Source organism: Hordeum vulgare, chromosome 5H (genome assembly GCF_904849725.1).
Source record: "Hordeum vulgare subsp. vulgare chromosome 5H, MorexV3_pseudomolecules_assembly, whole genome shotgun sequence".
In the NCBI taxonomy this organism is placed as follows: Eukaryota; Viridiplantae; Streptophyta; class Magnoliopsida; order Poales; family Poaceae; genus Hordeum; species Hordeum vulgare.
The window spans coordinates 573,352,519-573,365,766 of NC_058522.1; the positions used below are offsets into that span (position 1 = coordinate 573,352,519).

At 48.0% G+C, this 13,248-nt stretch overlaps 1 protein-coding gene across 1 annotated transcript; it reads left to right on the top strand.

Moving 5' to 3' along the window:
* Nucleotides 1–8,758: 8,758 nt before the first annotated feature.
* LOC123399422 (ammonium transporter 3 member 2) lies at nt 8,759–11,963 on the top strand. The gene is made up of 2 exons (XM_045093833.1): nt 8,759–9,826; nt 11,277–11,963. Exons 1-2 carry the CDS (start codon nt 8,896–8,898, stop codon nt 11,756–11,758), a joined length of 1,413 nt encoding a protein of 470 aa, XP_044949768.1. The 5' UTR covers nt 8,759–8,895; the 3' UTR covers nt 11,759–11,963.
* Nucleotides 11,964–13,248: the final 1,285 nt, after the last annotated feature.

Here is a 13,248-nt window from a genome sequence, read left to right on the forward strand (position 1 = left end):
TTCTTGCCAGTTTTGCAAGGTATGAGATTGAGTAAGACTCAGTCACCGACCACGGCAACAGATAGAGAGAAGATGAGTACTGTCCCCTACGCTTCAGCCATAGACTGTCTTATGTATGCCATGTTGTGTACCAGACCTGATATAAACCTTGCCATAAGTTTGGTAGGGAGGTACCAAAGTGATCCCGGTATGGAACACTAGACAGCGGTCAAGAATATCCTTAAGTACCTGAAGAGGACTAAGGAGATGTTTCTCGTTTATGGAGGTGACGAAGAGCTCGTCGTAAAGGGTTACGTCGACGCTAGCTTTGACACAGATCCGGATGACTCTAAGTCACAGACCGGATACGTATATGTTTTGAATGGTGGGGCAGTGAGCTGGTGCAGCAGCAAGCAAGAAGTCGTGGCAGCATCTACATGTGAAGCATAGTACATAGCTGCTTCGGAAGCGGCTCATGAAGGAATTTGGATGAAGGAGCTCATCACCGACCTTGGAGTGGTTCCAAGCACGTCGGGTCCAATGACACTCTTCTGTGATAACACTGGGGCCATTGCCACAGCCAAGGAGCCCAGGTTTCACCGGAAGACGAAGCACATCAAACGCCGCTACAACTCCATCCAGGACCATGTCCAGAGTGGAGTAATAGAGATTTTTAAAGTACACACGGATCTGAATGTTGCAGACCCATTGACTAAACCTCTTCCACGAGGAAAACATGATCAACACCATAATGCTATGGGTGTTCGATACATCACAATGTAACTGGATTATTGACTCTAGTGCAAGTGGGAGACTGTTGTAACTATGCCCTAGAGGCAATAATAAAATGGTTATTATCATATTTCCTTTTTCATGATAATCGTCTATTGTTCATGATGTAATTGTATTAACAGGAAACAGTAATACATGTGTGAATAAATAGATCACAATGTGTCCCTAGCAAGCCTCTAGTTGGCTGGCTCGTTAGTCAATAGATGATCATGTTTTCCTGGTCATGGGCATTAGATGTCATTGATAAACGGGATCACATCATTGGGAGAATGATGTGATGGACAAGACCCAATCCTAAGCGTAGCACTAGATCGTATTGTTCGTGTGCTAAAGCTTTTCTAATCTCAAGTGTCTTTTCCTTCGACCGTGCGATTGTGCAACTCCCGGATACCGTAGGTGTACAAGGTAACTAGGTGACTATAAAGGTGCACTACGGGTACCTCTGAAAGTGTCTGTTGGGTTGGCACGACTCGAGATCGGGATTTGTCACTCCGCGTGACGGAGAGGTATCTCTGGGCCCACTCGGTAGAACATCATCATGAGCTCAATGTGACTAAGGAGTTAGTCACATGATGACGTGCTACGGAACGAGTAAAGAGACTTACCGGTAACGAGATTGAACGAGGCATAGGTATACTGACGATCGAATCTCGGGCAAGTTCTATACCGACACGCAAAGGGAATTGTATACGGGATTGATTGAATCCTTGACATCGTGGTTCATCCGATGAGATCATCGTGGAGCAAGTGGGAGCCACCATGGATATCCATATCCCGCTGATGGTTATTGGCCGGAGAGGTGTCTCGGTCATGTCTCCGTGTCTCCCGAACCCGTAGGGTCTACACACTTAAGGTTCGATGATGCTAGGGTTATAGGGAATTGTTATACGAGGTTATCGAAAGTTTTTTGGAGTCCCGGATGAGATCCCGGATGTCACGAGGAGCTCCAGAATGGTCCAGAGATAAATATTGATATATATATATATATATATATATATATATATATATATATATATATAGGACGGATGGTTTTGGACATCGGAAGTGTTTCGGGCGTCGCGGGTAAAGTACCGGGACCACCGGGACCACCGGAAGTGGCCCCGGGGGTCCGCCGGAAGGGGGCCACGACCCCGGGAGGCTAGATGGGCCAAGTGCGGGAGGGAACCAGCACCTAGGTGGGCTGGTGCGCCCCCCACACTCAGCCCATGGCACAAGAAGAGGGGAGAAGGGGGGAAACCCTAGCGCAGGTGGGCCTAAGGCCCACGAGAAGGGTGCGCCACCCCTCCTCCCCTCCTCGCCGCCGCACCTCCCCCCCATCTAGGGCTGCCGCCCCTCCCAGGAGAGGGAAACCCTCAAGGGGGCGCAGCCCCTCCCTCCCCCTATATATAGTGGGCACTTTGGGCTGTTGGAGACACCAATCTTCCTCTCCCTCGGCGCAGCCCTGCTCTTCTTTCTCCTCCTCTCTGCCGGTGCTTGGCGAAGACCTGCCGGGAGACCTCGTCTCTCCATCGACACCACGCCGTCATGCTGCCGGAGATCTTCCCCAACCTCTCCCTCCTCCTTGCTGGATCAAGGTGCGGGAGAAGTCACCGGGCTGCACGTGTGTTGAATGCGGAGGTGTCGTGGTTCGGCACTAGATCGGAAGCACACCGCGATCTGAATCGCCGCGAGTACGACTCCATCAACCGCGTTCTAGCAACGCTTCCGCTTAGCGATCTTCAAAGGTATGAAGATGCTCTCACCCCTCTCTCGTTGCTGGTCTTTCCATAGGAAGATCCGAATATGCGTAGGAATTTTTTTGAATTTATGCTACGTTTCCCAACACTGACGGCCCACTAGCCCCCCTCTTTTGCTATATGAAGCGTCCTGGTCTAGCAAAAATCAAGAGGGGGCTTTTTCGTGGTTTCGCCGCCGCCATGAGGCGGAACTTGAGCAGATCCAATCTAGAGCTCCGGCAGAACGATCCTGCCGGGGAAACTGTTGGGGAACGCCCTCCCGGAGGGGGGGAATCGTCGCCATCGTCATCACCAACACTCCTCTTGTCGGTGGGGAGGCATCTTCATCAAGATCTTCATCAGCACCATCTCCTCTCCAATCCCTAGTGCATCTCTTGTAACCAATCTTCGTCTCGCAACTCCGATTGGTACTTGTAAGGTTGCTAGTAGTGTTGATTACTCTTTGTAGTTGATGCTAGTTGGATTACTTGGGGGAAGAGTTTATGTTCAGATCCTTGATGCTATTCATTACACCTTTGATCATGATTATTATTATGTTCTATGAGTAGTTACTTTTGTTCCTGAGGACATGGGATAAATCATGTTAATAATAGTCATGTGAATTTGATATTCGTTCGGTATTTTGATATGTTGTATGTTGTCTTTTCCTCTAGTGGTGTTATGTGAACGTCGACTACATAACACTTCACCATATTTGGGCCTAGAGGAAGGCATTGGGAAGTAGTAAGTAGATGATGGGTTGCTGGAGTGATAGAAGCTTAAACCCCAGTCTATGCGTTGCTTCGTGAGGGGCTGATTTGGATCCACTAGTTTAATGCTATGGTTAGACTTTGTCTTAATTCTTCTTTTGTAGTTGCGGATGCTTGCGAGAGAGGTTAATCATAAGTGGGATGCTTGTCCAAGTAAGGCCAATACCCAAGCGTCGGTCCACCCACATATCAAACTATCAAAGTAACGAACGCGAATCATATGAGCATGATGAAACTAGCATGACAGAAATTCCCGTGTGTCCTCAGGAGCGTTTTTCCTCCTATAAGACTTTGTTCAGGCTTGGCCCTTGCTACAAAAGGGATTGGGCCACTTGTTGCACCGTTGCTACTACTTGTTACTTGTTACTCGTTGCTTGCTATGTTTCACCTCGCTACACAATCACTTGTTACCACTACTTTCAGTGCTTGCAGTTATTACCTTGCCAGAATCCGTTTATCAGAGCCTTCTGCTCCTCCTTGGGTTCGACACTCTTACTTATCAAAAGGACTACGATTGATCCCCTATACTTGTGGGTCATCAGACCGCACCGCTGTCGCCGCTGCTGCGGAACTTGAGGAGGTGCCTGTGCCGAAGCAGGATGACACGACCGCAACCGCTGTCGCCGCTGCGGATCTTAAGGAGGTGCCGAAGCAGTAGGACACGACCTGGAGCGGTGCTGCCGACGATGAGGTGGGTTTTTTAGATAGGGTTTTCTGTTTTTTATAGTTGATTCGTGCTTGAATGCTACATAGATTTATATATTGAGACTTGGATTTTTTAATTTCAATCTTGATTTGTGCATGTGGATGTGGTATTGCTTCCTGTTCCCCTGCTTTCATAGTTATCCTTGATATGCAGGAGATTAAGCATATATTTAGAGAGCATAACACACTCTGCTTTCGCATGTGTTGGCGAACTTTTGCATTTTATTGGCTTGAATCAACGGAATCTTTCTCTTATCAGTAAAGATTTCACCTAAGTCATGTGCTTGATATATACGAACACCCATTCCTAAATTTCGTCTAGGTCTGCCCCCTCTCTTGCATTTTATTGGGATTATTAGTAAGAATTTAATAAGAGTTAGGTTTTGAATTGGGATCTTGATTGCTGCATGTGCTTAGATTTTATTATGTGTCGGATATGTTGATAGATTTGTTGTGGTTATCCCCTCACCAGGGCACGGTAGGGGCTGAGCAGCCCAATGGTGCAATGTTCTGCTATATAAAATGTAGAACAGAGAGAATCGTCTTATGCAAACAGATAAGAAAAGATAATGAAGTGATACTTACAAATTGCTTGCACACATCACATTTTGGATGAAAGCGCTCCTTGTAACAAGTTTTATGGTATGAATGGTTTCCTGACATGGAGAACTGCATGTTTTTGTTGGTAAAGTCAATACCAATGCAACTGCTTAATTAGTACACAAAACAACAAAGAGCTACCTCATAGTCATATATTGGCTGATTACAAGCATGGCAGCAAAAGCACTGTGGATGCCAAACAGCTCCCATGCAACTAAGAAAACGTCCATGGCCAATTTCATTGTGACATCCAGCACATGTCCTGACAAAAGAAGTGCATACATAACATATAGTTAGAGAGTACAGTTTGATTTTTTGAAAGGACATTTAAATCTTTGTACGAAGAATCGAAAGATTGTATAAGTGAAATGCACAAAGGACAGACCCAGTGCAAAGAGAATAGGGTGGCTGATGCAGCAGCACTATGAATGTAATTAAAAGCACATTGTTGAATGCTTGACCTTTTGAATACTGTGTTACATAGTTGTACTAATCGAATTACTTATATTGTAGGAAAAGGAAGCTGCAGGCATGAAGAGGAAGCTCGCCAAGACTGGGTTCAAGAGCCCGTATGATTCTGACTACGACGACGACGAACCGTATGAGGTAATCCCAACTATTTTAGTTCAGCGTAAGCACTATATGAATGCATGTTGGTGGGATTTTTAATGAAATTGATGTAGAGAGTGTTTTAATGTTGTTTGTTTACTTAGATTACTGTACATGACTTTTTTCTTTGTTTGCTCATTAAAATTTGGTAAATGGGAATTATCTAATGTTTGTTCATTGCATCATTCTGAATCAGAAGTGTGTGTTCTGGCTCCATAATGCCTATATGAATGCATAATGTGTGCGCCATTAATTTGTGTGTGCAGTATAACTCTGGAGATGAAGTGGAGGACGGCAACAAAGAGTCCTTCATTGAGAAGGAAGCCCAGAAGATCAGGGAGAAGGGGAAGGCGGCCTACTTCAGGAGGGGAATGTTCAGATGCCCATAATGCACCACAAAGCCAAACCCCAGGGATGGGATTTATGAACACGTGATGTCGCATGAACGCGGTTTATCGCGGAGTGCTGATCAAGACATCAAGACCAGGGCAGAGCCTGCAGCCCTCCTGAAGGTTCTAGGTCCCATTTAGTCACCCTCCATGATCCTTGATTTATCGATGTCGTTCTGAACTGTTGTACTTTTGCGCACTGATGTTACTGGCAGGTTGTTGTGAACTGCGTTGGAATGTGTTATACTTTTGATGTTATGGCAGGATGTTATGGCTGCTTCTATTTTGCTGCTTCTATTTTGCTTCACTGATGTTATGGCAGGATGTTATGGTCGACTGGTTAGCAACATGCAACATCTCAATTCAGCTCTCTGATGTAGATAGCAACAGCAACAGCAACAACTGCCGATGGGTGAGGTGGCCGTGGCGTCAGCACCACCACCGCTGGTCACCAGCCTAGTAACGACCATTCATATTGGTCATTATCACCTAGAAATAAGGCAGTGCCACGTGTTGTCTGCTTTATGACCTTTTCCAGTAAGCAAGTGATGACCTTTCTGATGAAAATGGTCGTTGGTTTTTGGGGCTAGGACCCCTCCAGACAACTTACGACCAAATGATGTCAAATGGTCATAGATTTATAACCATTCCTTCCAGCGTCACTGACAAAAGGTCGTTAGTTGACATATTTCTTGTAGTGAGAGATAACCGCAAGCGAAACCAGTGGAGACGAGGATGTGTTACCGAAGTTCCTTCCCTTTGACAGGAAGTACGTCTCCGTTGGAGCGGTGTGGAGGCACAATGCTCCCCAAGAAGACACTAGGGGCACCGTATTCTCCTCTTGCCCTCACACAATGCGAGATGTCGTGATTCCACTATTGGTGCCCTTGAAGGCGGAGACCTGACCTTTACAAACAAGGTTGGGCCTATCTCCACACAAAGTTTGGAGGCTCCCAACAAGACCATGGAGCTTCACCACAATGAAATGTGTCTCCGAGGTTACCTCAATCGTGTAGGATGCTCAAACACCCAAGAGTAACAAGATTCGCAAGGGATTGGTGGGGGAATCAAATATCTCTGGGTGGAAGCGTAGATCAAGGCCCTTTCAAACAATCCCTAGAAAATCAACAAGTTTGATTGGCTAGGGAGCTAGAGATCGGGCAAGAATAAGCTTATGGAGCAACAATGAAGCTTAGAGGGGTTAAATGTGAGCTTCTAGAGGAAGAAGACACCTATATAAAGTGGAGAGGGGGGTAAAAACCAACACTTACCCAGCCACCACGGCAATAGCCAAGTGGGACTACCGCTTTGCATCTGACCAACCACAGTAGTAATAGAACACTACCGTGCCTACTGCTCGGGGGGAGAAGTATGCGAAAAAGTCCGGCGGAGCGGTAGTAAAAAACTACTACCGCCCCGAGGGCGGTAGTAAAAAATTACTACCGCTCAGACCAACTCTAGCAGACCCCGCATCCGTCCGTCCCGCAAAACGTGTGCAGTTTGCGGAAAATCGCCTTTGCGGGCCGACGCGCACGGCTGCGGATGCAGACCCCGCATAACGGACCTATAAAAAAACATATTCGCAGAATATGCTTTTTTACGGGTCGGCTTTGCGAGGTCTGATCTGGCGCAGCTCCTCCCGGCCCGAAAAACCTAAATTTGCACCACATCTTTGCTAGAATAATGCATTTCTTTGCTTTTCCAACAACATTTGGATACATAAACATCACCACATCATTGTTTTTTATTCTACTAAGGAGTGCATCGACATCTATTAACTTTTTTTCTATCAATAAATCAATGTATTCGCCTTCCCAAAACCAAAATGAGCATCCATATTCCTACACGAAAGAATAACCATGTTCGGAATGATGATCCGCAATTGAACCAAAGAATGAGATATCGCAAGTGCGCATACCCCATCGTTTTCGCATTAGAAGAACACCCTTCGGGGTGGTTCGGCGTGCCCGAAGTAAGCCGCAGCACTTTCCGTGTGCAGTCGTCGCACTGTATCGGCGGCAACGACGAGCCACAGAGCCGCTGCGCAAGCGCCGAGCCCAGTGGACGGTCGGACGAATCCATGCCCGCCAATTGTCGGCGGCGCCGGGAGGACGAACCCGTCCCTGTATGCGCTGATGCGCCCTTGTCGGGGCTGCAGAAGATGCTCCCCGACCACTCCATCGCTTGGCGCAGCCATCGGCGACCGACAAAAGCCAAATCCGGCGGCCGGAATCTTGGGCGAAGGGGGGAAAAGGGGAGGTGGTTGGTGGGGGAAAGCGCGAGCTGAAATGTCCCCCCACCAACCGCTTCCTGATTATATGCAGGGCACCGCAGCGGCGAAGGGGAAACCAGCGAATACGATGGTTGGGGCCGAGATTTTGCTAGAGTTGCTCTCATGGAGTGGTAGTAAAAAATTACCACCGCTCTTAGAGCGGTACTACCGTTGACACCAGCGGTACTATCGCTGGCACTTCTTCATACACATCAAAGATAAGGATGGAGCTCCATTGTAAAAAGGAAAAGGTCGTGCATTAAATGTGTACGTGATGATTCCACCCAAACCTTTCCGACGCGAACCCCTTCTTAATAGTACGGCTTTTGTACGACTCAAATCCATCAAAAAGAATCGTAGAAAGCAACCGTCTTCGAAAGATTTCGAAGAGCATCGAATCGTCTTTGTGCCCAGACATAAATTATCTAAAATGCTTAATACACACGATTAATCCACATAGGCATTGTCATCCATCACTAAAACCACTTAGAAACAAATATGCCGACGGAATCTTTTGTTAGATAGTCCAGGGGAACACAATTCCACGGCGCGCGCATCAAACAAAGTACTGGCCCTGCACCTCACTGCACGGCCGCACCTGCGACAAAGAAGAAAATCAAGATTCCATGCCATACATACGGGCCCTAGACTTGAAAGTCTACGGGTGTGAACTGTACATTGTAGCTAGTGATGGCACGATGCACAAGGTCGTTAGCACGTCCACGTACACGTACACGTACAGATCATCAGTTGAAGTACAGTGAACGGATTCCCATGAATATTCAAAAGATCGTGTGAAATGCATGCGCGAGATTCCTCCGCACGGCCGGCCGGTACGTATAACGTACGTCATACCGATGGCCACTGCACCACCATGCGCCGGTGCCACTCTATATATTCGGACGAGACGACCACGGTATTGCACTTACTCGTACGCCTCCAGCCTCCTCCTTCCCAGGGCGCGCGCGAGAGATAGCTAGCTAGCAACTAGGCGTAGGTGGCCGCCGGCGAGGAGCCTAGGGAAAGAAGCAGAGCAAGGTACTTAGATCGGTCGGCCGGCCAAGATGTCGGTGCCGGTGGCGTACCAGGGGAACACGTCGGCGGCGGTGGCCGACTGGCTGAACAAGGGCGACAACGCGTGGCAGCTGACGGCGTCCACGCTGGTGGGCCTCATGAGCGTGCCGGGCATGGTGGTGCTGTACGGCGGCGTGGTGAAGAAGAAGTGGGCCGTCAACTCCGCCTTCATGGCGCTCTACGCCTTCGCCGCCGTCTGGATCTGCTGGGTCGTCTGGGCCTACAACATGTCCTTCGGCGAGGAGCTGCTCCCGTTCTGGGGCAAGGCTGGCCCGGCGCTCGACCAGGCCTTCCTCGTCGGCCGCGCCTCCCTGCCCGCCACGGCGCACTACCACGCCGACGGCACGCTAGAGACGGCCATGGTGGAGCCGTTTTTCCCGATGGCCACCGTCGTCTACTTCCAGTGCGTGTTCGCGGCCATCACGCTCATCCTGGTGGCGGGGTCGCTGCTGGGCCGCATGAGCTTCCTGGCGTGGATGCTCTTCGTGCCGCTCTGGCTCACCTTCTCCTACACCGTCGGCGCCTTCTCCGTGTGGGGCGGCGGCTTCCTCTTCCAGTGGGGCGTCATCGATTACTGCGGCGGCTACGTCATCCACATCCCCGCCGGAGTCGCCGGCTTCACCGCCGCATACTGGGTCGGGCCAAGGACAAAGAAGGACAGGGAGAACTTCCCGCCAAACAACATCCTGTTCGCGCTCACCGGCGCCGGGCTGCTGTGGATGGGGTGGGCAGGGTTCAACGGCGGCGGGCCGTACGCGGCCAACGTCGACTCGTCCATGGCCATCCTCAACACCAACATCTGCACGGCGGCGAGCCTCATCGTGTGGACCTGCCTCGACGCCGTCTTCTTCAAGAAGCCCTCCGTGGTCGGCGCCGTCCAGGCCGTGATCACCGGACTCGTCTGCATCACGCCAGGCGCTGGTACGTGGCTATACATGCTCCCACCTCATCGGCCCATCGATCCGCCCATTGATCGATCTAGATTAATCTAATTAACTTATTCATGACCTTAATTATCTATGGCCGTATGCACCATATATACTCCCTCCGTTCCAAAATATAAGACATTTTAAAGATTTCACTAGGAAACTACATACGAAGCAAAATAAGTAAATGTACATTTTAAAATATGTCTATATGCATCCGTATGTAGTTTATAGTGCAACCTTTAAAAGGTATTATATTTAGGAACGAAGGGAGTAGATCGTACGATTAGCTATGATTCTCCCGCTGGCACGTAATTAGACGTTGCATGCACGTGACGATGTGAAACGTACGCATTTTTACAAGCGAAAGCACAGTGCTGTACAACCCAGTTGACTTTGAATTTAGAAGTGTACGCGTCGCCGGCAAGACTTGAGATGATCCTAGCACGATCTTATCTACTCTATCCGTCTTAAAAAATTTATCTTAGATTTGTGTAGATATGAATGTATTTAGTCACAATTTAGTATTAAAATACATTTATTTTTACATAAAGCTAAGACAAGAATTTTGAGACGAAGAAAGTATGTTTTAATCATCAGCGAGCTGTACTTAATCGACTTGCTCAATTGATTTATAAATCGTACTAATAACAAGTGAACAATCAACGTCGCTCAAGTGGTGAATCTGGAGGCATATTTTGTCAGGGCCCAGAGGAATCTCTGGTGTCCCAGTTTCTAGTGTGTGCGAAAGTCGGTACTAATCACCATCTCAAGTCAAAGTCGCAACACGCGCATTGGTTCTTTTCTTGGAAAAATTCTCGTAGTCAAATCTCATCGAAAACGAAATAAAACCTCGTTCATACGGCGAGTAGTAGTGGACTTGTAGCTGATGTTGGATATTTTATGTTCCTAATTACTTCATCCGTTTCATTATACAATAACGTTTTAACACTTTGAGGGAGTAGTTCGCAACCAGCATCAACTAGGTCGAATCTGGATCGAAAAGTGGGTTGCGAAAAATTGCAAACGCATAAAGAGCATTAATACATATTTGTAGAAATAAATTTGATTTTTTAATATTATTTTTGTTTTTTATAAATCCCGGGCTCACTGGAGACCAGTCTCCAAAACCTGGCCACAATCCACTATTGGTGCATATTGAAATCTCTAGTTTCCTAGTTTGTCGTGTTTGCTCACTGGCACTAATCACCATCGCAAGTCAAAGTCCCAACACGCGCATTTGTCCTTGATTTTTTCTGCAAATTTTCCTCGTAGACTAATCTGATTGAAAACGAAAAGCAAAAGGTCTCATACCATAGTACACATTTCCATCAAATCGAAGGGGGGGGGGGGGGGGGGCTCTTTTCTCAAGATAAACAAAAACAGAATACAAATTTACTTGACATTTTTACCGTTGGTGGGTGACACGTGTACATACGATGCAGGTGTGGTGCAGGGATGGGCGGCGCTGGTGATGGGCGTGCTGGCTGGCAGCATACCGTGGTACACCATGATGGTGCTCCACAAGCGCTCCAAGCTCCTCCAACGCGTCGACGACACCCTCGGCGTCATCCATACCCACGGCGTCGCCGGCCTGCTAGGCGGCATCCTCACAGGCCTCTTCGCCGAGCCGAACCTCTGCAATCTATTCCTTCCCGTCACAAACTCTCGGGGCGCCTTCTATGGTGGTGTCGGCGGGGCTCAGCTTGGGAAGCAGATCGTCGGAGCACTCTTCGTGATCGGGTGGAACGTGGTCGTCACGTCCATTATCTGTGTCGTCATCCGGCTAGTTGTTCCATTGCGCATGCCTGAGGAGAAGCTCGCCGTTGGTGACGATGCCGTGCACGGCGAGGAGGCCTACGCGTTGTGGGGTGACGGCGAGCTCTACGATGACACCAAGCATAGCGCAGCCGTCGCGCCGGTGTGATTCTCTCTGCTTTGTTACGTTGCTTCTCCTTGTTATCTGATGTATGTTATACTGTACGGTGTCACGTTATATTCTCTGTCTTTTTGTGTGTGTGCCTAAAACATGTAAATTTGTAGCTCTTGTATATTCGAGGAGGATAACACCAGTCTCTGCAATGATTGATGTTGATGCACAAAGCCATATAGTATGAGTTATTTAATTGTACTCCCTCCATCCCGGTGTATAAGTCATTCGCGTAGTTCTAGGTCACCGATTTGAGGTATTAAATATGTGTTATATGTCATAAAAAGTATATCACTAGATTTCTACACGGATGTAGTTTCTAAATATATATTTTTTGTTACATATAATACATATTTAGATAGTTAAATTGTCGACCTAGAACTACGCGAATGACTTATACACCGGGACGGAGGTAGTACAAGACATGGTGAAGAATCAGCGTCGAATCATTCTTTTTATTGAATGGGGGTGTAGAATCAGTTATTATAAATAAGGAAAAGAAAAATCCAGGAACATCCAAATTGGTCCTACCTTGTGGCTATTTTTCTACAATTGTACCACAAACCCTAAACAATGGATCACATTTCATGAGCACCTGCAGAAGGAGGAGGAGCTCGTCGCCAACAGGGCGGATGCGCCTAACGCGAACCTGGCTAGCAGGAGGTGTTTCTGGTGTCGTACCGCTCGGCCCGCCAGATTTGCCTCGACCGCTGGCGGTACCGGCAGTGGGTGGCAGAGGTGGTGGCCGCGACCAAGGACGGCAACAGTGAGGAGGGTGTGTCATTGTTCGACGAGGAGGACAACATCGAGGCTGCGCCCAATGAAACCGGACGTCCACGGGCGCCGCCAGCAACGATGAAGAGTAGTGGAGGGTAGATCACCACTACTCTGGTCCCAGGAAGGCCACCACTCCTCCCATCCCATCGGTCGATTAATCGCTTGGCGGCGACGTGGAGGTGGACATCTGCTCTTATCGGGTCTCCGAAGAAGGAGGTTACGGATGCGGAGCTGGAGAGCGCATAGGCGAAGCTGGAGAAGGTGAAGATTTAGTTCTCGAGGTTCATGACCAGGTACGGAGAATAAACGCCGACGATAATTTAGATTAGGTATTAAGTATACCTTTAGAGCCGACTTGATGAAAATGTAATGAAATTTATTGTGTTTATATAAAATTCGTTGTGTTTGCATGCATAAAATCCGAACGTGTTTGTTCGATTGGTTTTGAATTGTTATCAAAATTTATGTGACTACGATTGAATGTTATCCTCCGCATCCATGTCTGCAGACAGATTGTCCGTGGATAGATTCACCTGTACGTAAAAGAATGTGGATATTTTTTTTACGATTTGTCATTGGAGATGCGCTAATTCATTTCCCGGCTTGTTGTCCCGTAGTTAAGATGTCGTTGCGGCCTTGCAGCCACGTGATGGCGCGAAGCGCATCTATGCATAGTGAGATTCTTTAGCAACCAAGCCAGTTGACTTTTA